Source organism: Oryctolagus cuniculus, chromosome 7 (genome assembly GCF_051225735.1).
Source record: "Oryctolagus cuniculus isolate XC-2025 breed Fujian yellow rabbit chromosome 7, ASM5122573v1, whole genome shotgun sequence".
Lineage (NCBI taxonomy): Eukaryota > Metazoa > Chordata > Mammalia > Lagomorpha > Leporidae > Oryctolagus > Oryctolagus cuniculus.
Window position 1 is genome coordinate 58,418,386 of NC_142873.1, and position 21,523 is coordinate 58,439,908.

General features: G+C 43.7%; 1 protein-coding gene and 1 pseudogene across 4 annotated transcripts in view; one reads left to right on the forward strand and one right to left on the reverse strand.

The window, feature by feature from the left end:
- The window catches only part of ST7L (suppression of tumorigenicity 7 like), a 174,105-nt gene extending 158,723 nt beyond the window's left edge, over positions 1-15,382 (forward strand). For all 4 annotated transcript variants that reach the window (XM_051857376.3, XM_089300131.1, XM_089300133.1 and 1 more), the window contains one exon: positions 15,269-15,382. In XM_051857376.3, the coding sequence (XP_051713336.3) occupies positions 15,269-15,367 (99 nt within the window). In that variant the 3' untranslated portion in view covers positions 15,368-15,382. The remainder of the gene's footprint in view (positions 1-15,268) is intronic.
- On the reverse strand, positions 4,036-10,596 carry LOC100356203 (cell division cycle protein 16 homolog; annotated as a pseudogene).
- Positions 15,383-21,523: the final 6,141 nt, after the last annotated feature.

A 21,523-nucleotide genomic window follows, 5' to 3' on the forward strand; every position in this document is an offset into this window, starting at 1 on the left:
TATTTTCATTTTATTTGAAAAGTAGAGAGGCAGAGAAAGAGAGAGAGAGAGAGAGAGGGAGACAGAAAGAGAGAGAGAGAGGTCTTCCATTCACTGGCTCACTCCCCAAGTGCCTGCAATAGTCAGGTCTGAGCTGGGACAAAGCCAGGTGCCCATGATGTAAGCATAAGCATTTTAATTTTTACTCCAGGTCTTTGTTTCACACAGAGATAAAGTTTTTAAGTGGAGACATAGTAGCATACGTGGGTAGGAATAGGCTTTATTTATGTGAGAGAGACAACATACATTCATGTGTATCCCTCATGGGTGGGCCAGATGATCACCCAAAGTTGGAGGGAGATAGAGAAGACCTGAGCAGCACCCCAGCCCTGGTCCTTGGGGAAAAGGGAGCTCTCCCCCATTTGCAGTCTCTTTTATGAAGTAGGGGGTGGTGCCTTTACATGTGTGAAGCCATCTGGGAAGTTCACAATACCTCCATATACTTCCTGTGGCACTTAGTTTCCACATATCCTCATGGCTTCTCGCCCTTCTTGGTCCTGGATGAGAAACAGGGGTGTCTTGGGAAGGTGGGTGTATTGATTGACAGGTAAAGAAATAATATCACCTTGTCGGACTTGCAAGGATTCCAACGTACTCGGACCCATCTAGCTGCCTGCCTGTCCACACCACATCACCCGGACCTCAATCTGAGTCTCCCACATAGATGGAAAGCACCCAAGTGCTTAAACCAGCACCTCTTGGCTTTCAGAGTGCACGTTATCAGAAGCCTGAATTGGAAATAAAGCTAGCACTTGAACCAGGTATTCCAGTATGAGATATGGGCATTCCAAGAAGTTTCCTTTTTTTTTTTTTAAAAGAAAAGTTATTTATTTATTTGAAAGTCAAAGGTATAGAGCAAGAGGGAGACAGAGAAAGAGGTCTTCCATCCTCTGGTTTACTCCCCAGAAGGCAGCAAAGGCCAGGGCTGAGCCAGGCCAAAGCCAGGAGCCAGGACCTTCATCCTGGTCCCCTGTGTGGGTGCAGGGGCCCATGAGCAGGGAGCTAGATTGGAAGCGGAGCAGCCAGGATGTGAGCCAGTGCCCCTATGGGATGCTGGTGTTGTGGGCAGCAGCCCCACCTGCTACACAACGCCTGTCTCTCCACTCCCGCCCCGCCCACAAGAGGCATACCTTAACTACTGAACCAAATGTTCACTCTGGTTGTTTATTTTTTATTAGCTTTTGAAAGTTCTTTATGTATTTTCTGGATGTAAGTCAATTTTGAAAAAACCGAGTATATGAGAACTGGGCCAAAGGCAGAAGGTATCATGAGATCAAAGAAAGAGAGACGAATCCAGGATTCCAGAGTGCAGCTTTGAGACTTACAGACAGAAGCATAATCTTGAGCAGCCACAAGAGGACTGGATCCCCATGCCGTGAAGCAGGAGAAAGGTTTTATTTTATTATTTTTTTAAAAATTTATTTTATTTATTTGAAAGACAGAGTTACAGATAGCGGTAGAGCCAGAGAAAGCAAGAGGTCTTCCATCTGCTGGTTCACTCCCTAAATGACCACAATGGCTGGAGCTGCACCAATCTGAAGCCAGGAGCCAGGAGTTTCTTCTGGGTCTCCCACACAGGTGCAGGGGTCCAAGGACTTGGGCCATCTTGTACTGCTTCCCCAGGCTGTAGCAGAGAGCTAGACCAGAAGTAGAACAGCCAGGACTCGAACCAGCACCCACATGGGATGCTGGCGCTGCAGGCCAGGGCGTTAACCCGCTGCACCAAAGCACCGGGCCAAGGAGAAGGGTTTTACAGATAAAGTGGCCTGTGTCTAACTGGTGTGTATCTGGACTTTCTCAAGATATATTATGATTCTAGGTATCAGATAAGTGACATTCCAAGCATCAGAGGCAGTTATCTTAATGACTTTGTTTGTGGCATAGGATTTGGAATGATTGTCTGGGTTGTCTAAAAGGCAACATGTTGGATATGACCAAGATGGCCACTGTCATGTCAACCTGGATCCCGACAAGCCCTTCATTAGATACCCAATTTGAAAAAGATTTTCCTTATAATGCCTTGTCTTTTCATATTTATTAGATAGTGTATTTTGAAGAGAAGGTTTGAATTTTTTTTAAAAAAAATATTTATTTGTTTGTTTATTTGAAAGACAAAGTGACAGAGAGAGGAAGAGAGAGAGAGAGCGCACGCGCTTCCATCTGCTGGTTCACTCCCCAAATGGCTGCAACAGCCTGGTCTGGGCCAGGCTGAATCCAGGAGCCGGGAATCCCATCGCAGTCTCTCATGTGGCTCACAGGGGCCCAATGCTTGGAGCATCTTCTGCTGCCTTCCCAGGTGCAGTCACAGGAAGCTAGAAGGGACCCAGGGCAGCCAGGACTCAAACCAGCACTCTGATATGAGACACTGGCATCACAAGCAGTGGCTTAACCACTCCACCACAGCACTGTTCTTAACTGTTGATACAGACCAATTTATTGATTTGATCTTTATGGAAAGTATTTCTGGTGTCTTAGGCAGCTTTTGCCCAACACAAAGGTTTTCTTGTGTTTTCTTCTAGAATTTTATTGTTTTAGGTTTTAAGTTTAGGTCTACAGTGCCTCTTCATTTAATTTTTGTATACAGTGTGAGGTATAGATCAAAGTTTAGCTTTTGCATATGAATATCCAGTTGTTCCAGCACCATTTGTTGAAACGGCTATACTTTCTCCATTGAATTTCTCTTAGACCTTTGTCAAAAATAATCAAGGGACAGCACTGTGGCGCAGGAGGTTAAGCTGATGCTTGCCATGCTGTCATCCCACACTGGAGTGCCAGTTTCACTCCTGAATGTTCTACTTCCAATCCAGTTTCCTGCTGATGCACGATGGTTGAAGTACCCAGCTCTTGTCACTCCTGTGGGAGACCCAAATGGTGTTCCTAGCTCCTGGCTTCAGCCTGGTTCAGTCCTGGCTGTTGCAGCCATTTGGGGAGTTGAAACAGTGGATGGAACAGTTCTCTCTGTCTCTGCCTCTCTGTTGCTCTGCCTGTCAAATGAATAAATAAATAAATAAATCTTTAAGTAAGAATCTCCTATTTGTCAAAAACAAACTAATCAGAGGCCGGCGCCGCGGCTCACTAGGCTAATCCTCCGCCTTGCGGCGCCGGCACACCGGGTTCTAGTCCCGGTCGGGGCACCGGATTCTGTCCCGGTTGCCCCTCTTCCAGGCCAGCCCTCTGCTGTGGCCAGGGAGTGCAGTGGAGGATGGCCCAGGTGCTTGGGCCCTGCACCCCATGGGAGACCAGGAAAAGCACCTGGCTCCTGGCTCCTGCCATCGGATCAGCGCGGTGCGCCGGCCGCAGCGCGCTGGCCGCGGCGGCCATTGGAGGGTGAACCAACGGCAAAGGAAGACCTTTCTCTCTGTCTCTCTCTCTCACTGTCCACTCTGCCTGTCAAAAAAAAAAAAAAAAAACTAATCAGATAGTTTTTGGACTTGCTATTCTGTTCCACTGAGCTACTGGTTTATTTTTATGCCAATATCATATAGTCTTGATTATTATAACTATATAAGAAATTTTAAAATCCAGTAACAATATTGTTCAATTTTGCTTTTGATATTTAAAGTCATTTTGATTATACTGTGTCCTTTGTATTTCTGTAAGAATTTTAGAATTAGGTTGTGAAATTCTCCAAAAAAAAAAAAAAAAAAAAAATCTGCTGGACTTTTCACAGGGATTACATTGCATCTATACATCAATTTTGAGAGAACAGATACCTTTATCAATAGTATCTTTTTTATTTATCTAGATTTTCTTCCATTTGTCTCAGCAATGTTTTGTAGTTTCAATGTATCAGTCTTACATATCTTTTGTCAGATATTCCTAAATTTCATATTTATGCTATTATAAATATTATTTATTAATTTATACTTCTGCTAGTATAAGGAAACTAAGCTGACTTTTTGACTGTTTGCCCTCTTTATTCCACTATATATAACTATTTTGTAGGCTTAGAGAATCAGAAAACACACATGGGTGTGCTATCCAGGGCAAACAGGTTCAGGACTGCTGTCTGCAGTCATGTGCTGTGGTCTGCACAGATGTTGCTAACACCAGGTCACTTTCATTCATTTCTATTGCAAAAGTTTCTTCCAAGGAATGTATGGAATCCAGATTTCTCCTTGAATTTTCCACTTGTGCAAGCCCTGGTTTTTTTTTTTTTCAATCTGTTTTTCAGATATCTTGAGCTCTCAAGGATAAAATGTTTTTTTTACGTCTTTATTGTGTGTGCATAAAAGTCATAACATTTTAATTTGCCTTTAATGTCTACTCTAAACTTCAGAATCCCCAATTTACATATTGATGCACTCACCAAGCATTGTAACAGAAAATGTACCTCACCTAAGACCAAGAGCGGTGGGGAAGCAGTCCCCAGCATTCAGAGTTTCCCATTAGACTGTGGATATATCCCATGGCAGAATAGGTGGATGCATTTTGAGGAATCAGCACGCTCCTGTTGGTGGTGATCTAGCGGCTCAGCATCCGTTTTAGGTTTTCTGCAGACATGCCCCAAGTTGCTCAACAAAAGTTCCCGCTTGCTAACTGTTACCGCATTCCTAGTTGGCTTTACTATTTTCTGAAGTTGAGAGAAACCATTTTTTTCAGCCATTTTCCATTCCCTGTTCTGAAATGCAACCACCTCTACCTCATGCATGACCCCTCAGAAAAAGTGTTCAGAGCTTGGGCAAAGCACTTCTTACTCATTTTTGAGTTATTGGCCAAAGCATAGTCTAATCGGATATGACATTCTTTCATCAGCTGTGCTGTGGGGAGGTAAGCAGCCATCACCTGGTCGTGCTCACTGTCAAGTGCAAGCAGATGTCTGTAAGCTATCCACACAGGCCCTTAGGTCTCCTCAAGGTCGTAGCTTGGCTGAGATATCTTCTGGCACGTTCATTTTTTTGACCAGCCATGAGACAACATCCTTCTGCAGACACAGGATTTCTAGGATATAAATCCATCACCTTATGAGAAAGGCAGAAAAGTTCATTTGCTTTACTCAGTTCCACCAGTGTCCCTGTGGATCTGCAGGTACACAGTCCACATGGAAAGGATCTTTTCCTATTGCATGAGCTGTAAGCTTGCAGCACATTTTAAAAATCACAGTTATAATATGTCTCCCAACTAAAGACACTGTCACATCCAGATTCTCTTGCAAGCCATGTTCAGACTCAAGGATGACAATTTTGCTAGGCTAGTTATATATATATACACATATATATATATTTTCTTTTTCACCAACACATTTGCATTTCTTTTCTTTTTTTAAAGCAAATGACAAAAGACCCATTTACCAGCTTTACTTTTTTTTTTTTTTTTTTTAAAGATTTATTTCTTTGAAAGGCAGAACTACAGAGAGACAGAGAGGAGAGAGCAATCTCCCATCTTCTGGTTCAATCCCAATGACCACAGCAGCCAGAGATGGGCCAGGCTAAAGCCAGGAGCTAAGAGTGTCTTCTCAATCTCCCACATAGCTGTGGGGGCCGAAGTACTTAGGCCATCTTTCACTGCCTTCCCAAGCATATCATCAGGGAGCAGGATCAGAACTGGAGCAGCCAGGACTTGAACTGGCACCCACAGAGGATGCTGGCATCGCAGGCAGAGGTTTAACCCACTATCCCACAACATCCGCCCCCAGCTTTACTTTTTTTTAAAATATTTATTTATATATTTGAAAGGCAGAGTTACAGAGAGGCAGAGGCAGAGAGATAGAGAGAGAGAGAGAGGAGAGAGGAGAGAGAGAGAGACAGAGAGAGAGAGAGAGAGAGAGAGAGGTCTTTCATCCACTGGGTCCCTCCCCAGATGGCCGCAATGGCCAGAGCTGCACTGATCCGAAGCCAGGAGCCAGGAGCTTCTTCCAGGTCTCCCACACAGGTGCAGGGGCCCAGGCACTTGGGCCATCTTCCACTGCTTTCCCAGGCCACAGCAGGGAAAGATCGGAAGTGGAGAGCAGGGACTCAAACCTATGGCCACATGGATGCCAGCACTGCAGGTGGCGGCTTTACCTGCTGCACCACAGTGCTGGCCCCCAGCTTTACTTTTTTAAACTTAACCTTAAGATTACATATGTAAACAATTGTCAAAATTTACAAAATCACCAACATTAGTGCACTACTAGCAAACATCTTTTATATTAAATTAGAAATGTGTTTACATGAAATGCATTAATATCTTTCACTAGTAAATACAGAGAAAAATTAACATTCCTTCTGTGGACGATTCGTCCTGGCAACGTCAGCGTCACAGCACGCTGACATGACTTGGCTCATGTTTCAAACACTATGGAGAAGCAGATCCATGCGGGTGTTAGTGTGCAATCTTGTCCTGCCACGACTTGAGAGTCAGAGCTCACCTTGGCTTATGTTTGATAGAAAAGCAACGTGCATGTGGTGCTTCACAACAGTTCTAAAGACAAAATGTGGTCTTATTATGTGGTTTCCAAAAATTCAAAAGTCTATGACAAATAAGAGCTCCACTAAACTGCTTATAGATTAGGTACGATTGTACTAAAAGTCAAGTTCATTTGAAATCTTCATAAAATACTTCTGTTAATCCTGAAATGATACATGTTAAAGTTTTAATACTTCTGCCGGCGCTGCGGCTCAGTAGGCTAATCCTCCGCCTTGCAGCGCCGGCACACCGGGTTCTAGTCCCGGTTGGGGCACCAGATTCTGTCCCGGTTGCCCCTCTTCCAGGCCAGCTCTCTGCTGTGGCCAGGGAGTGCAGTGGAGGATGGCCCAAGTCCTTGGGCCCTGCACCCCATGGGAGACCAGGATAAGTACCTGGCTCCTGCCTTCGGATAGGCGCGGTGCACAGGACGCAGTGCACTGGCCGCGGCGGCCATTGGAGGGTGAACCAACGGCAAAGGAAGACCTTTCTCTCTGTCTCTCTCTCTCACTGTCCACTCTGCCTGTCAAAAAAAAAAAAAAGTTTTAATACTTCTGTTAACTGTGGGTGTTGCATTGTTATCCAAGCATAGCAACTCTTCTTACTGTTTGTCATTAAGGACGTTAGCTGGTGGTCTTCCTCAACGTCTACTCTCTCTTGAGCGTTCTCAACAGTTCTCTTTGTAGTGATTTTTCTGCCAATAGCTATTTTAGTAAAAGCTGATATAGATCTCACGTTGCCCATCCCACTACCACCACGCGATGGAGAAGAGAATGAATAAGGCCTCAGCGATCCAGGGATCCAAATGGAGTAAATCCTGAGTCAAGTGAAGAAATTCACCTGCAGAAGATGGCAATCCTTTGAAGACAGAGAAACAGGAGCCCTGGCTCTATTTGTCGTAGATGCCCCGTTTTGTGGCAGCTGACGACTCTCCGTGTTCCTCAGCTCCTGATTTAAGTGTTCTTTTGCTTCTTTCAATTCTCCAGATTTCATCTGGGTGCCTCTCCCGTGCCGGTTTTCCAAATGCCTTTCCAGCATCCTTGGCTGAGGCATGTCTCCACACGAATGGACTTCATGTAGTCCACCGTGTTTTCACAAGTTGTTGGAACAAGTCTGGGGACATGGACAGCCAGTGACAGGAAGGAGCGGGGCGCGGGCCCGGGAGGGCTTTCCTTTCTCTTTCGCCAAGAACAAATAGGAAGTCTGTCTACTTTTGAAATTTGTTCTCAAATAGAAAACAGCAATTCCTGTCCTTCAGAGATAGTTTGAGAATTTTTCTTCTTGTGCTGTCAACATTTCCTGTGATTGTTTCATAGAAAATTTATTTGAGAGATAGAGTGTGACAGAGAGAGAGAGAGCGAGCGAGAGCTCTTCTGATGCGCTGGTTTCCTCCCTAAATGTCTGCAATGGCTGGGACTGGACAGGACTGAAGCAAGGAGCTGGAAACTCAGTCCTGGGCTCCCACGTGAGTGGCATGATGTGAGCTGGGAGATAGCTAGCGAGGAGGAATGGAGGTTGCCAGCACCCCCATGCAACCTCACCGGCACGGCAGCCCCACCTGCACCATCCAACCCCCACTCCCTTTTAATTTGATGGAAAACCACAGCTTCCCTGGTTTTTCAGCTTAGAACCAGTGCTGCTAAAAAGGTCCACCATGGCTGCTGGTTGCCTCCGTGCCAATACCTTTAGCTCATTTATATAGCTCATTAATGTCATAGTGGAATTACCATAGCAGACACATTTTGTACCAGATGCCATGACATTTCCAAGATTTCTAGAAAAAGATCAAGAAAATTGTTGGTACTCAGGCCCAAACCCCACTTCCTTTGTGTATCCAATTGAGCCCTGTCCCAGACACCAACCTATGCCTGCAGATCACATAATGGGGTGGTCTGGAATCTTGTTGAGTGCTGTCTTCAACATGCCCACTCCTTCCTGTGCATTTTTATTTTTTATATTTTTAAAGATTTATTTATTTGAAAGGCAGAGTTACAGAGAGAGGAGGGTGGGTAGGGGAAGAGACAGAGAAGTCTCCCATTTGCTGGTCCACTCCCCAAATGGCCACAATGGCCAGAGCTTTGACAGTCTGAAGTTAGGAGCCAGGAGCTTCTTCTGGGTCTCCCACATCGGTGCAGGGGCCCAAGGACTTAAGCCATCTTCTGCTGTTTTCCCAGGCCACAGCAGAGCGCTGGTTGGGAAGTGGAGCACCGGGACTCATACTGGTGCCCGTATGGGATACCGGCACTGCAGGTGGCGGCTTTACTGGCTACGCCACAGCGCCGGCCCCTAAATTCTTTTCTTGTGTTACAGACCAGAACCTGAGCCAGGAACCCAATTGCTTGGGCCATCACCACTGCCTTCCAGGGGCCGCCCTGGCAGGAAGCTGGAGCCTGCAGGTGGCTAAGGAGCCCTGAGAGTCAGATGTGTACTCTGCTGATGTGGCTTTGAAAAACCAAATGCTTCAAAACAGTGTATGTCCAACTTTTATTTTTTTAACAGTTAGTAGCTAGGATTCAGCTGTCTAGAGTGTCATAGGTTTTTTCTCCTGGAAGACAAATACAGCTTTTGTGACATTTCCCAGTTGCTGGAGGAATCTTTCAGGTATTTTTCAAATAACCTTTTGTTGATTGGCTCCTCCCCATCAAGAATGCCAGGGGCCTTTTGCAGCATGAGGGCATCTGGCTACAAGGTGAGGACCTGCTTCCTACAGGTGGGCTGCTCTGTGACATCAAGCTGTCAGGCAAAGACAGTGAGCCAACCAGTACATGTCCTGAGAGAGGGAGGCCGCTAATCTGCCCTCGTTAGAAGTCATTGCTACTGGCCGGCACCACAGCTCAATAGGCTAATCCTCTGCAGACTGCCTGTGGCGCCGGCACACTGGGTTCTAGTCCCGGTTGGGGCGCCGGATTCTGTCCCAGTTGCCCCTCTTCCAGGGCAGCTCTCTGCTGTGGCCAGGGAGTGCAGTGGAGGACGGCCCAAGTACTTGGGCCCTGCACCCCATGGGAGACCAGGAGAAGCACCTGGCTTCTGGCTTCGGATCAGCGTGGTGCGCTGGCCGCAGCGTGCTGGCTGCAGCGGCCATTGGGGGGTGAACCAACGGCAAAGGAAGACCTTTCTCTCTGTCTCTCTCTCTCACTGTCCACTCTGCCTGTCAAAAATGAAGGAAGGAAGGAAGGAAGGAAGGAAGGAAGGAAGGAAGGAAGGAAGGAAGGAAGTCAATTGCTACTTGTTGCTGGTTGAGGTACTGCCTGATGCACTTCTGCCTATGCTCCAGATTCCTGGCTCACTGTCCCCAGGGACCAGCCAAGGGCCCCACGAGGCTGCACAGCCATCGGGTGCACTGCAGGGCTGCCCAGCCTGGAATGCCGTCCTCTTTCTTGGATGTTGGGCACCACCTGGGCCTAAATTTGATTTTAATATATTGATAATGTGTGGTGCAACCTTGTTAAACTCACTTATATTTAGTAGATTTTAAAAAATAAAATCCATGAAAAATTCTACTTAGATAATTATGTTGTCTGCAAGTAAAGGCAGTTTTGTATCTACCTTTGAATACGCATGCCTTTTCCTTTTCTCGAGTTACTGCACTGGCTACCTCCAATATAGTGTTTGATCAAAAGTTGTGTAAGTGGATATTCTCACCTTACTCTCTTTTTTGTAAGATTTATTTTATTTTACTTGAAAGTCAGAGTTCCACAGAGAGAGAGGAGAGGCAGAGAGAGGTCCTCCATCCGCTGGCTCACTCCTCAGTTGGCAGCCCGAGCTGTGCCGATCCAAAGGCAGGAGCCAGGAGCTTCTTCTGGGTCTCTCACACAGGTGCAGGGGCCCAAGGACTTGGGCCATCTTCCACTGCTTTCCCAGGGCATTGCAGAGAGCTGGATCAAAAGTGGAGCAGTCAGGACTCGAACTGGCGCCCATATGGGATGCCTGCACCACAGGCGACAGACTTACCCGCTAAGCCACAGCACCGGCCCCCTCACCTTACTCTTAATCATGGGAAAACATGTAGTCTTCATAATTGAATTTGATGTAAGCTGTAGATTTTTCCTTAATTTCCATAAGTTTTTCCATGATGTCCATGATCAGCTTGAGGAAGTTTCCTTCTATTCCTGGTTTACTGAAATGAATGTTGGTTTTTGTCAAAGGCGCTTCTGAGCCTGTTGATGCGATCATATAGTCTTTCCTATTTGAATTGTTAATATATTGAAATATATTAACAGATTTTCAAATGTTAAAGTAATCACATATTCCTGACATAACCCAGTTGGTCATTTATGGATTAAGTTTTTATGTATCATTTGGTTTGATTTCATAAAATTTTCTTCAAATTTTTTGCATCTTTGTTCCTGAGGGATTTTAGTTTGTAGTTTTCTTGTATCATTGCTTGGCCTTATAGAATGAGTTTGGAAGTATTCCAGCCTCTTCACTGAAACCATCTGGGCTTGGAGTTTTCTTTGTGGGAAAGTTTTAAAGTAAGAACTCAATTTCTTTTATAGAGACAGGGGTATTCCAATTACCTATTTCTTTTTGGGTGAGCTTTGGTAGTTTGTATCTTTCAAGGAATTTTTCCATGTCATAAAAGTTGTTGAATTTATTGGCACAAGTTATTCATAATATTTCCTGATTTTCTTTTTTTAACTTTTATTTAACAAATATAAATTTCCAAAGTACAGCTTATAGATTACCATGGCTTTTCCCCCCCATAACTTCCCTCCCGCCCGCAACCCTCCCAACTCCTGCTCCCTCTCCCATTCCATTCACATCAAGATTCATTTTCAATTATCTTTATATACAGAAGATCAATTTAGTATATATTAAGTAAAGATTTCAACAGTTTGCACCCACACAGAACATAAAGAGTAAAATACTGTTTGTGTACTAGTTATAGCATTAATTTATATTGAAAAACACATTAAAGACAGAGATCCTACATGAGGAGTAAGTGCACAGTGACTCCTGTTGTTGACTTAACAAATTGACACTCTTGTTTATGGCATCAGTAATCTCCCTAGGCTCTAGTCATGAGTTGCCAAGGCCATGGAAGCCTTTTGAGTTCACCAACTTTGATCTTATTTAGACAAGGTCATAGTCAAAGTGGAGGTTCACTCCTCCCTTCAGAGAAAGGTACCTCCTTCTTTGATGGTCCATTCTTTCTACTGGGATCTCACTTGCAGAGATCTTTCATTTAGGTGTTTGTTTGTTTGTTTGTTTTGCCAGAGTGTCTTGGCTTTCCATGCCTAAAATACTCTCATGGGCTCTTCAGCCAGATCCAAATGTCTTAAGGGCTGATTCTGAGGCCAGAGTGCTGTTTAGGACATCTGCCATTCTATGAGTCTGCTGTGTATCCCGCTTCCCATGTTGGATCGTTCTCTCCCTTTTTTATTCTATCAGTTAGTATTAGCAGACACTAGTCTTGTTTATGTGATCCCTTTGACTCTTAAACCTATCAGTATGATCAAATGTGAACTGAAATTGATCACTTTGACTGGTGAGATGGCATTGGTACATGTCATCTTGATGGGATTGAATTAGAATCCCCTGGCACATTTCTAACTTATTTTCTTTTTAATATCTGTACAATCTGTAGTGATGACACCTCTCCTTCCTAAAATTGAATATTTTCTCTTATTTCTAATCAGTCTGGGTAGAGGTTTATCAATTTTAGTGATCTCAAAGGAAAAAACACATGCTTTTGATTTTATTGATTTTTTTCTTCTTTTCTTTTTGTTCTCCATTTCATGGTTTTCTGCTCTGATCATCGCTACTTTTTTATTCTTCCTTCATGTTTCATTTCTCTTGTTTTTCTATTTTATACTCCCTTTGCAGCTTTATTGAGGCATATTTAAGGTATACAACTTGACCATACATTCACTGCAATCAGGCTAACCTGTTTACATCTTCTTTTCTTTCTTTGTGTGCGTGTGGTGAGAGGTTTTAGGATTTTAGAAGACGGAGAGGAGGCAGCTAGTTATGAGTAGAGAAGAGTATTTTAGGGGGAACTGCGTGAGGGGTTGGAGGTAAGGAGAGAGTGGGGTTGAGCCTGCCTGGACAGAGAGAAAGGGCTTGGAGCCAGGCTGCATTCCTTTGCACAGTCCCTTCTCCCTGCTTGTTGGGGAGGTGCCGAGCGCCACATGGCCCCTGGTAAGGTGTGAGGAGGGTGAGCAGAAAGGCTGTTAGGGTGCACTGTCCTGGCAGTTTGGAAGGTCCCCAGTGCAGGGCTTTCCCGAGCAATAAGCATTCTACTAGCCTGTCGTTATCTACCTGCGCCCAGTTTCCGCAGGCCTGGGGGTTCAGGCCCAGTGCCCTCACGGTAAGAACACTTAGGAGCCGGTGCCGCGGCTCACTAGGCTAATCCTCCGCCTTGCGGCGCCGGCACACCGGGTTCTAGTCCCAGTTGGGGCACCGGATTCTGTCCCGGTTGCCCCTCTTCCAGGCCAGCTCTCTGCTTGGGCCCTGCACCCCATGGGAGACCAGGATAAGTACCTGGCTCCTGCCATCGGATCAGCGCGGTGCGCTGGCCGCAGCGCACTGGCTGTGGCGGCCATTGGAGGGTGAACCAACGGCAAAAGGAAGACCTTTCTGTCTCTCTCACTGTCCACTCTGCCTGTCAAAAAAAAAAAAAAAAAAAAAAAAAAGAACACTTAAGACGGCCCCTCCTAGCAACTCTCCAGTATACTGCATTATTAACTGTCGTCACGTTGTTGTACGTTACCTCTCCAGAACTTAGTCCTCTCGCAAAACTGAAACTTGCTGCCCCTTGACTGACATCTCCCCACTCCCGCCTTCTCCTTAGCTCCTGGGAACAGGAGCTCACACTCTGTGTGAGTTTGAGTATTTTAGATTCAGCAAAGCAGTGAAATCATGCAGTCATTGCCTTTCTGCACTTGGCTTGTTTCTCTTAACATAACGTCCTGCAGGTTCATCCATGTTGTTGCAAATGGTGTGATTTCTTCCTTTTCAAAGGGTAAAAAAGATTCTATTGTGTGTGCACATGTGTGTGTGTGTCGTATTTTCTTTATCATTTATCCAATTATGGGTATTCATGTCGTTTCCATATCTTGGTTATTGTGAATGACACTGAAGTGAACATGGAAGAACAAATATTTCTTCAAGATCTTGATTTTGGGGGGCAGCGCTGTGGCATAGTAGGTTAGGTCTCTGTCAGTGGCTTCAGCATCCCATATGGGCACTGGTTCAATTCCCGGTACTCCACTTCCAATCCAGCATCCGTGCTGATGGCCTGGAAAAGCAGAAGATGGCCCAATTGCTTGGGCCCCTGTACCTACATGGAAAGACCTGGAAGAGGCTCCTGGCTCCTTGCTTTGAATTGGCTCAGCTCCAGCCATTGTGGCCATTTTGGAAGTATAACAGCAGATGGGAGACCTCTCTCTCTGTCTCTTCCTCTCTCTGTCTATAACTCTGCCTCTCAAATAAATAGATCAGTGAATCTTAAAAAAATATTAATTTCACTTCCTCTGGATTTATAACCAGAAGTGGGAAAGTGGGGTTATCACAAATTAGTTCTAATTTTAATTTTTTAAGAAAACTCCAAACTGTTTTCTATAACAGCTGTACCAATTTGCATTCTCACCAACCTAGGACAGGGCTTCCTTTTCTCTTGCATCCTTGCCAGCACTTGTTTTTCATCTTTCTGATAACAGTTATCCTCACTGGTGTGAGGAGAGACCTCATTGTGGTTTTGATTTGCATTTTTCTGATGATTAGGGATGTGGAACACCTTTTCGTGTACCTGTTAGCCATATGTCAGTCTTCGTTTGAGAAATATCTGTTCAAATCTTTTGCCCACTTTTTATTGAGGATCTTTGTGTTTGCTTTGATTTGTTTGCTATTGAGTTGTATGAGTTCCTTATATATCTTGGACTTACCCCCTCATCAGACATATGGTTCAAAAATATTTTCTCCCAATCTGTGGGTGGTCTCTTCACCTTGTTGAAAGTGTCTTTGCTGTGTGGAAGCTTTTTAGTTTGAGGCAATCTCATCTCCAGCCCACCCCCTCTTCTGTTGCCTATGCGTTTGGTATCATTCACGGCCCAGATCGAGGTGAAGAGGTTTTCTCTTATGTTTTCTTCAGGAAGCTTTACAATTGGAGGTCTGAGTTGATTTTTGCATGTGGTCTGAGATGCAGGTCTGGTTTCATTCGTCTGCACGTGGACATTCAATTTCCAGCACCATGTACTGAAGAGATTACCCTGTCCTTATTGTATGTTCTCAGTGCTCTTGTTGAAGATCAGTTGGCTGTAGATGTACAGATGTATTTCTGGGCTTTCTATTCTGTTCCACTGACCTGAATGTCTGGTTTTATGCTAGTACCATGCCATTTTAATAACTGTAGCTGAAATCAGGAAGTGTGATGGTTCCAGTTTTGTTCTTCTTGCTCAAGAGTCCTTTGGATATTCTGGGTCTTTTCTGTTGTCATGTAAAGAATGCCATTGGAATTTTAGTAAGGCTTGTATTAAATCTGACCTAGATCACCTTGAGAAGTATGGACATTTTAACAGTATTTATTTGGTGGACATGGAATGTCTTCCCATTTATCTGTATCTTTAATTTCCTTCAATCGGTTATGATTTTCAGGTACAAATCCTTAACCTTGTTATGGTTTGAACAGTATTTGCTCCCCCCAACTTAGATGCCTAAACCTCAGAGTTTTATGTTAATAGTTGGTGGATGAGTCTTGATCTAATTCCAGCATCTTGCAGGGGCTGTCCTTAGGCCCCTGCCCTCAGAAGGCACTCCTGCCACAGGGTTGGTTGTATGCGCTGGGTCTGCCCTAGTCATTCTGATTGCTGGCTTGCCGTGTGGTTTTCCCTCTGCTAACCTCCAGCCTCACCAGAAGCCTGCACTGATGCAGCTGTTTGACCTGTACCGTGAACCTGCACCAAGGCAGCCGTTTGCCCTGTACTGTGAACCTCCAAACCTGTAAGCCACAATAAACTTGTTTCCCTCCTAAGTTACTTCTCACAGGTATTTTAGTTAGTCATGGAAAGCTGGCTGATAGAAACCTCTATTAGTTAACCTGTTGTAAATGGGATTGTTTTCTTATTTCTTAATTTTCTTTCTGTATAGTTTGTTGTTCTTGCATAGAAATATGATTGATTTCTATATGTTGATTTTTATATCTGGTAACCTTACTCCTGAGCTTTTTGTTAAGTCTTTGGTGTTTTCTCTAAATATGATCATACCATCTCCAAACAAACAGAATTTTACTATGTCCTCTCTGATTTCAATGTCATTTATTTATTTTCCTTTTTTTTATTTTTTTATTTTTTGACAGGAGGCAGAGTGGACAGTGAGAGAGAGAGACAGAGAGAAAGGTCTTCCTTTTCCGTTGGTTCACCCTCCAATGGCTGCCGCGGCCGGCACACCGCGCTGATCCGAAGCCAGGAGCCAGATGCTTTTCCTGGTCTCCCAGGCGGGTGCAGGGCCCAAGGACTTGGGCCATCCTCCACTGCACTCCCGGGCCATAGCAGAGAGCTGGCCTGGAAGAGGGGCAACCGGGACAGAATCCGGCGCCCTGACCGGGACTAGAACCCGGTGTGCTGACGCCGCAAGGCGGAGGATTAGCCTAGTGAACCGTGGCGCCGGCCTATTTATTTTTCTTGACTAAGCACTCCGGTTAGGGCTTCCAGTACAGTGTTGGAAAGAATGGTGGGGAGGCAGTCATCCTCGCCTCGCACCAGATCTCAGAAGGAAAGTTTCAGTCTCTTCCCATTGATGAGGATGCTAGTGTGGGCTTTTCACGTATTTCTTTATTGTGTTGAGGTAAATCCCTTCTTTTTTATTTTTATTTTTATTTTTATTTTTTGACAGGCAGAGTGGACAGTGAGAGAGAGAGACAGACAGAGAGAAAGGTCTTCCTTTGCCGTTGGTTCACCCTCCAATGGCCGCCGCGGCCGGCGCACTGCGGCCGGCGCACTGCGCTGATCCGATGGCAGGAGCCAGGAGCCAGGTGCTTTTCCTGGTCTCCCATGGGGTGCAGGGCCCAAGGACTTGGGCCATCCTCCACTGCACTCCCGGGCCACAGCAGAGGGCTGGCCTGGAAGAGGGGCAACCGGGACAGAATCTGGCGCCCCGACCGGGACTAGAACCCGGTGTGCCGGCGCCGCAAGTGGAGGATTAGCCTAGTGAGCCGCGGCGCTGGCCAAGGTAAATCCCTTCTATACCGATTTTATTGAGAGGTTTAAACGTGAGTACATGTAGAACTTTGCTGAAGATGCTTTCTATATCTATTGAGAGTATCATGTGTTTTTTTTTCTTTCCTTTTTTGATGTACACTGATTTACATATGTTGCAATGAAGCTCAGGAATGAATAAATAAAGAATAAAAATAACCCCCATGGATCATTATGTTTGATCCTTTCAGTGTGCTGCCGAATTTGGTTTGCTATTGAATTTGTGTTTTTTTTTCATTGCTTTTGTGTTCATGAGGGATACTGAGCTGTAGCTTTCTTGTAGGGTCTCTGTCTGCTTTGGTACCAGGGTAATACTGCCTTCATTGCATGAGTTTGGAAGTATTCCTTCTTCTAATTTTCAGAGGAATTTAAGAAGGATTGGTATTAGTTCTTTAAATTTTTTTTGTGGAATCTATCCATGAAGCCTGAAACTTTTATTTGTTGGAAGATTTTTTATTATTGATTTGATCTCCTCTCCTGTTATCAATCTATTCAGGCTTTCTTTTTATTCTTGGTTCAGTTTTGGTAGGTTTGTATATACCTAGAAATTAATCCTTTACTTCTGGGTTTACAACTTTTTGTCATGTAGTTGTTCATAATAATTCCTTATAGGCCTTTAATTTATGAAGCATATCTTCTTGTGTCTCCTCATTTATTTCTGATTTTATTTATATGAGTCTTCAGTTTTCTCAGTCTTGCTAAGGGTTTGTCAGTTTAGCTTTAAAAAAACAATTTTTAGTTTTGTTGATTTCCTTCTATTTTTTTCAATTCTCTACTTATTTTTACTCTGATCTATATTATTTCCTTTCTTCTGCTAATTTTGGATTTGGTTTCTTCTTTTTCTAGTGTAAATTTAAGTTGTTTATTTGAGATCATTTTACTTTTTTAATATAGGCATTTATCAATATAAACTTCTAATTCCTTTTTTTTTGCCATTTCCCATAGATTTTGGTATGCTGTATCTTCATTTGTCTGAAAGTGCTTTTTTATTTTTCAGGATTTATTTTATGTATTTGAAAGAGTTATATATATATATAGAGAGAGATACAGAGAGAGAAGCCTTCCATCTGCTGGTTCACTCCTCAAATGGCCACAATGGGCAAAGCTGAACCAATCTGAAGCCAGGAGCCAGGAGCTTCTTCCGAGTCTCCCAAAGTGAGCCATCCTCTGCTGCTTTCCCAGGTGCATTAGCAGGGAGCTGGAACAGAAGGGGAGTAGCCAGGACTCAAACTGGTACCTATATGCGATGCTGGAGCTGCAAGCCGGGGCTTTAACCCACTGTGCCACAGTGCTAGCCACTCAAAATGCTTTTTAAATTCTCTTTTCATTTCCTCTTTGACCCATTAGTTGTTCAAGAGTGTGTTGTTAAGTTTCCACATATTTATGAATTTTCTGGTTTTCTTTCTGATGATGAATTTCCCCTAAAGAGAATGCAGGGTCTCCAAAAAGAAACACTTCTGAGTCTTATCTGAAAATGGCCACACAGGTCAGTTTGACTTGGGTGATGTGCACTAAGGGTCTGTTTTGTCATAGCAGCATGGAGCAACCTTGTGCAATCCTTTGTTCTTTATCCATACATTTCAGATCCATTCCCAGAAATGCCATCCTTAAAGTTAATCAGTAACCCTCTTTTCAACAACCTCTTTTCAGAAAAAATATTCTCCCTTTCTCTGAAGATGGTTTAACCAATCATATTCTAATCTCTAACCATTTAGAAATTTGCCCTCTCCCTACCTAGCACACACCTTTTTAAGCCAAAACAGTGTATGCTTACTGTAAAGATACATACATTCCGACTGGAATTCGACCACTTTGGAACTCTTCTCATGACTCATTGGAACTCACTGGCCTTGAGTTTCCTGGACCTAGGTCATCCGTATTCTTTCCTGAATAAACCTATTAACCACTTTTACAGATCCTGTTTATTCCAGTCAGGATTCCTGTTATTGACTTTTAGTTTCATTCCCTTGTGGTTGAAAAAGAAATTTGAGCCAGTGCTGTGGCACAGCAGGTTAAAGCCCTGGCCTGAAGTGCCAGCATCCCATAAGGGCGCTGGTTCTAGTCAAATAAATAAATCTTTAAAAAATTTTTAAAAAGCCGGCACTCAATAGGCTAATCCTCCACCTAGCGGCGCCGGCACACCGGATTCTAGTCCCGGTCGGGGCACCAGATTCTGTCCCGGTTGCCCCTCTTCCAGGCCAGGTCTCTGCTGTGGCCAGGGAGTGCAGTGGAGGATGGCCCAAGTGCTAGGGTCCTGCACCCCATGGGAGACCAGGAAAAAGCACCTGGCTCCTGCCTTCAGATCAGCGCGTGTGCCAGCCGTGGCGGCCATTGGAGGGTGAACTAACAGCAAAGGAAGACCTTTCTCTCTGTCTCTCTCTCTCACTGTCCACTCTGCCTGTAAAAAAAAAAAAAAAGAAAAAAGAAAAAAAAAAGAAATTTGAAATGATATTGATCTTAAATTTGTTAGGACTTGTTTTGTTACCTAACATTTGATTTATCCTAGAGAATGTTCCATGTGCACTTGAAAAGAACGTATTTTTCTGCTGTTGGGTAGAAAGTTATATGGAGCTTTTCTATGTCTGTTATATCCTTCTGGTCTGTGGTGTTCAGTTAGCTGTTTCTTCACTGATTTTATGTTCATATGTTCTATTCATTGTTGTAAGTGGGCTATTGAAGTTCCATACTGTAACTGTATTGCTATCAATTCTGTCTTCAGATCTGTCAATATTTTATTTGTGTACTTAAGTGATCTGATGTTCAGTGCATATATATTTATAATTATTATACAAGGGTACTTCAAAAAACTTGAGGAAAAATGAAATGAAAAGGTCTTTATTTTGGGGCCGGCACTGTGGTGCAGTGGGCAAAGCTGCTGCCTGTGTGCCAGCATCCCATATGGGTGCCAGTTTGAGTCCCAGCTGCTCCACTTCTGATCCAGCTCTCTGCCATGGCCTGGGAAAGCAGTGGAAAATGGCCCAAGTACTGGGACCCCTGCACCCGCGTGGGAAGACCCAGCTCCTGGCTCCTGGCTTCAGATTGGTGCAGCTCCAGCCATTGCGGCCAATTGGAGAGTGAACCAGTGGATGGAAGTTCTCTCTCTCTACCTCTCCTCCTCTCTCTGTGTAACTCTGATTTTCAAATAAATAAATAAATCTTTTAAAAAGTTGTTTTGCACCAAAATAACTTATGTTTAATTCTATTTTCTGCAAACCTTTTGAAGTTTTCTTAGATCATCCTGTTGAATTGACCCTTTTATCGTTAAATAATGGCTTTTATTCCTCTAGAGACAATTTTACACTTAAAGTCTATTATCTGATACAAGTGTAACCACTTTTTCTTCCTTTTGGTCACCATTTACATGAAATATCTCTTTGTGTACCTTCAATTTCAGATTATATGTACCTTTTAATCTAAAGTGAGTCAGTTGTGGGAAGCTTTTCATTGAATCTTATGTGTTTAAATCCACTCAGGTAATATATGTCTCCTGATTAGTGAGTTTAATCTGTTGGGCACTGCCTAAAATCTCCATTACAATATGGCACCTGGCAGATGTTCGAGGGGCGTGTCTGTGGCTGCTGCGGTTAAGCTACGTAAGATCAGGACACTGGCAGGAATAGGTCTGCTTTAGTTTAGGACACGTGGACAGTGCGTGATCCCTATACTTTGCTTAAGGTGCCCCTGTGCGTGCTCCACCCATGCCTGCATGACCTTTTCACTGATTGGCTCCCCTACTGCGCATGTCTTTTGTAAGCTTTATAAGCCTTAATACTTCTTCAATAAAGCGGTTCCTGCTTCGACAGAATTCATGGGTGCTTGTGGTGTGTTCATGACCCGTCGACCTCACCTCTCCTGTTCGCCTTGTTGGGGAGTGCCTGTACTGGCCCCCTGCTGGTCAGGGGCCAGCCTTGGGCTTGAGACTCCAACATTAATCCATTTACATTTAAAGTAATTATTGAAAAGTAAGAACTTACTATTGCCATTTTGTTAATTGTTTTCTACTTTGCAGTTGTTTTGGTCCTCTCTTCTTCTCTTGCTGTTCTTCTTAGTTATTTAATGTTTGTTCATAGTGATTTTCCTTTATTCTTTATCTTTTGTCTATCCATGATAAATCTTTTCCTTGTGGAGAACTTGAGGCTTGCATAAAATACCTTGGGGCTGTAGCCTTTTATTTTTAGGTGATAACAGTTTAACTTCAGTTACTATTGTATACTTTTACCCTCTTTGTCCATTTTGTCATCTTGTAGGGAGAATTTGCTTTATTAATATTGTCTATCCATTACCAAGTTTAATCTTTCATATTGGGTTAAAAGTAATTTACATAAAACAGTTACTATATCTTTCTAGTATATTTACCTTCACCAGGTCAATTTATACTTTCATATTGCTTTTAAGCATATTTTTGTTTCAATTTGTAGATCTCCCTTAAGCATTTCTTTTTATCATTTTTTTTTATTTGCGAGGAAGGCAGAGAAAGGGAAGGGAGAGAGAGTGCACACTCTCCCATTTGCAGGCCCATTCCCCAAATGCCTGCCTGCAACAGGCTTGGCCTTATATCTGAGGAATTACTTGTATTTACTGCTCCCAAATTTCTCTCTGTCATTAACTTTTGACAATTCTATTATAATATATCTTGGTGTCATCGCCTTTGGGTTGATTATGTTTAGAAACATTTGAGCTTCATGAATCTAGATGTCCTTTTCTCTCTCAAGATTTGCAGTTTTTGTCCATCATTTATTTAAATAATTTCCCCCCAACTTCTCTGTTTTCTACTTCTGAGACTCCCTATTCTTTCTTTTTTTACTCCTCTGACTAGATAATTTCAAATGATGTGTGTTTTAACATTCAGATTCTTTTGTTTGGCTGTCTGCCACTGAAGTTCTTTATTGGATTTTCCATTTCATTCA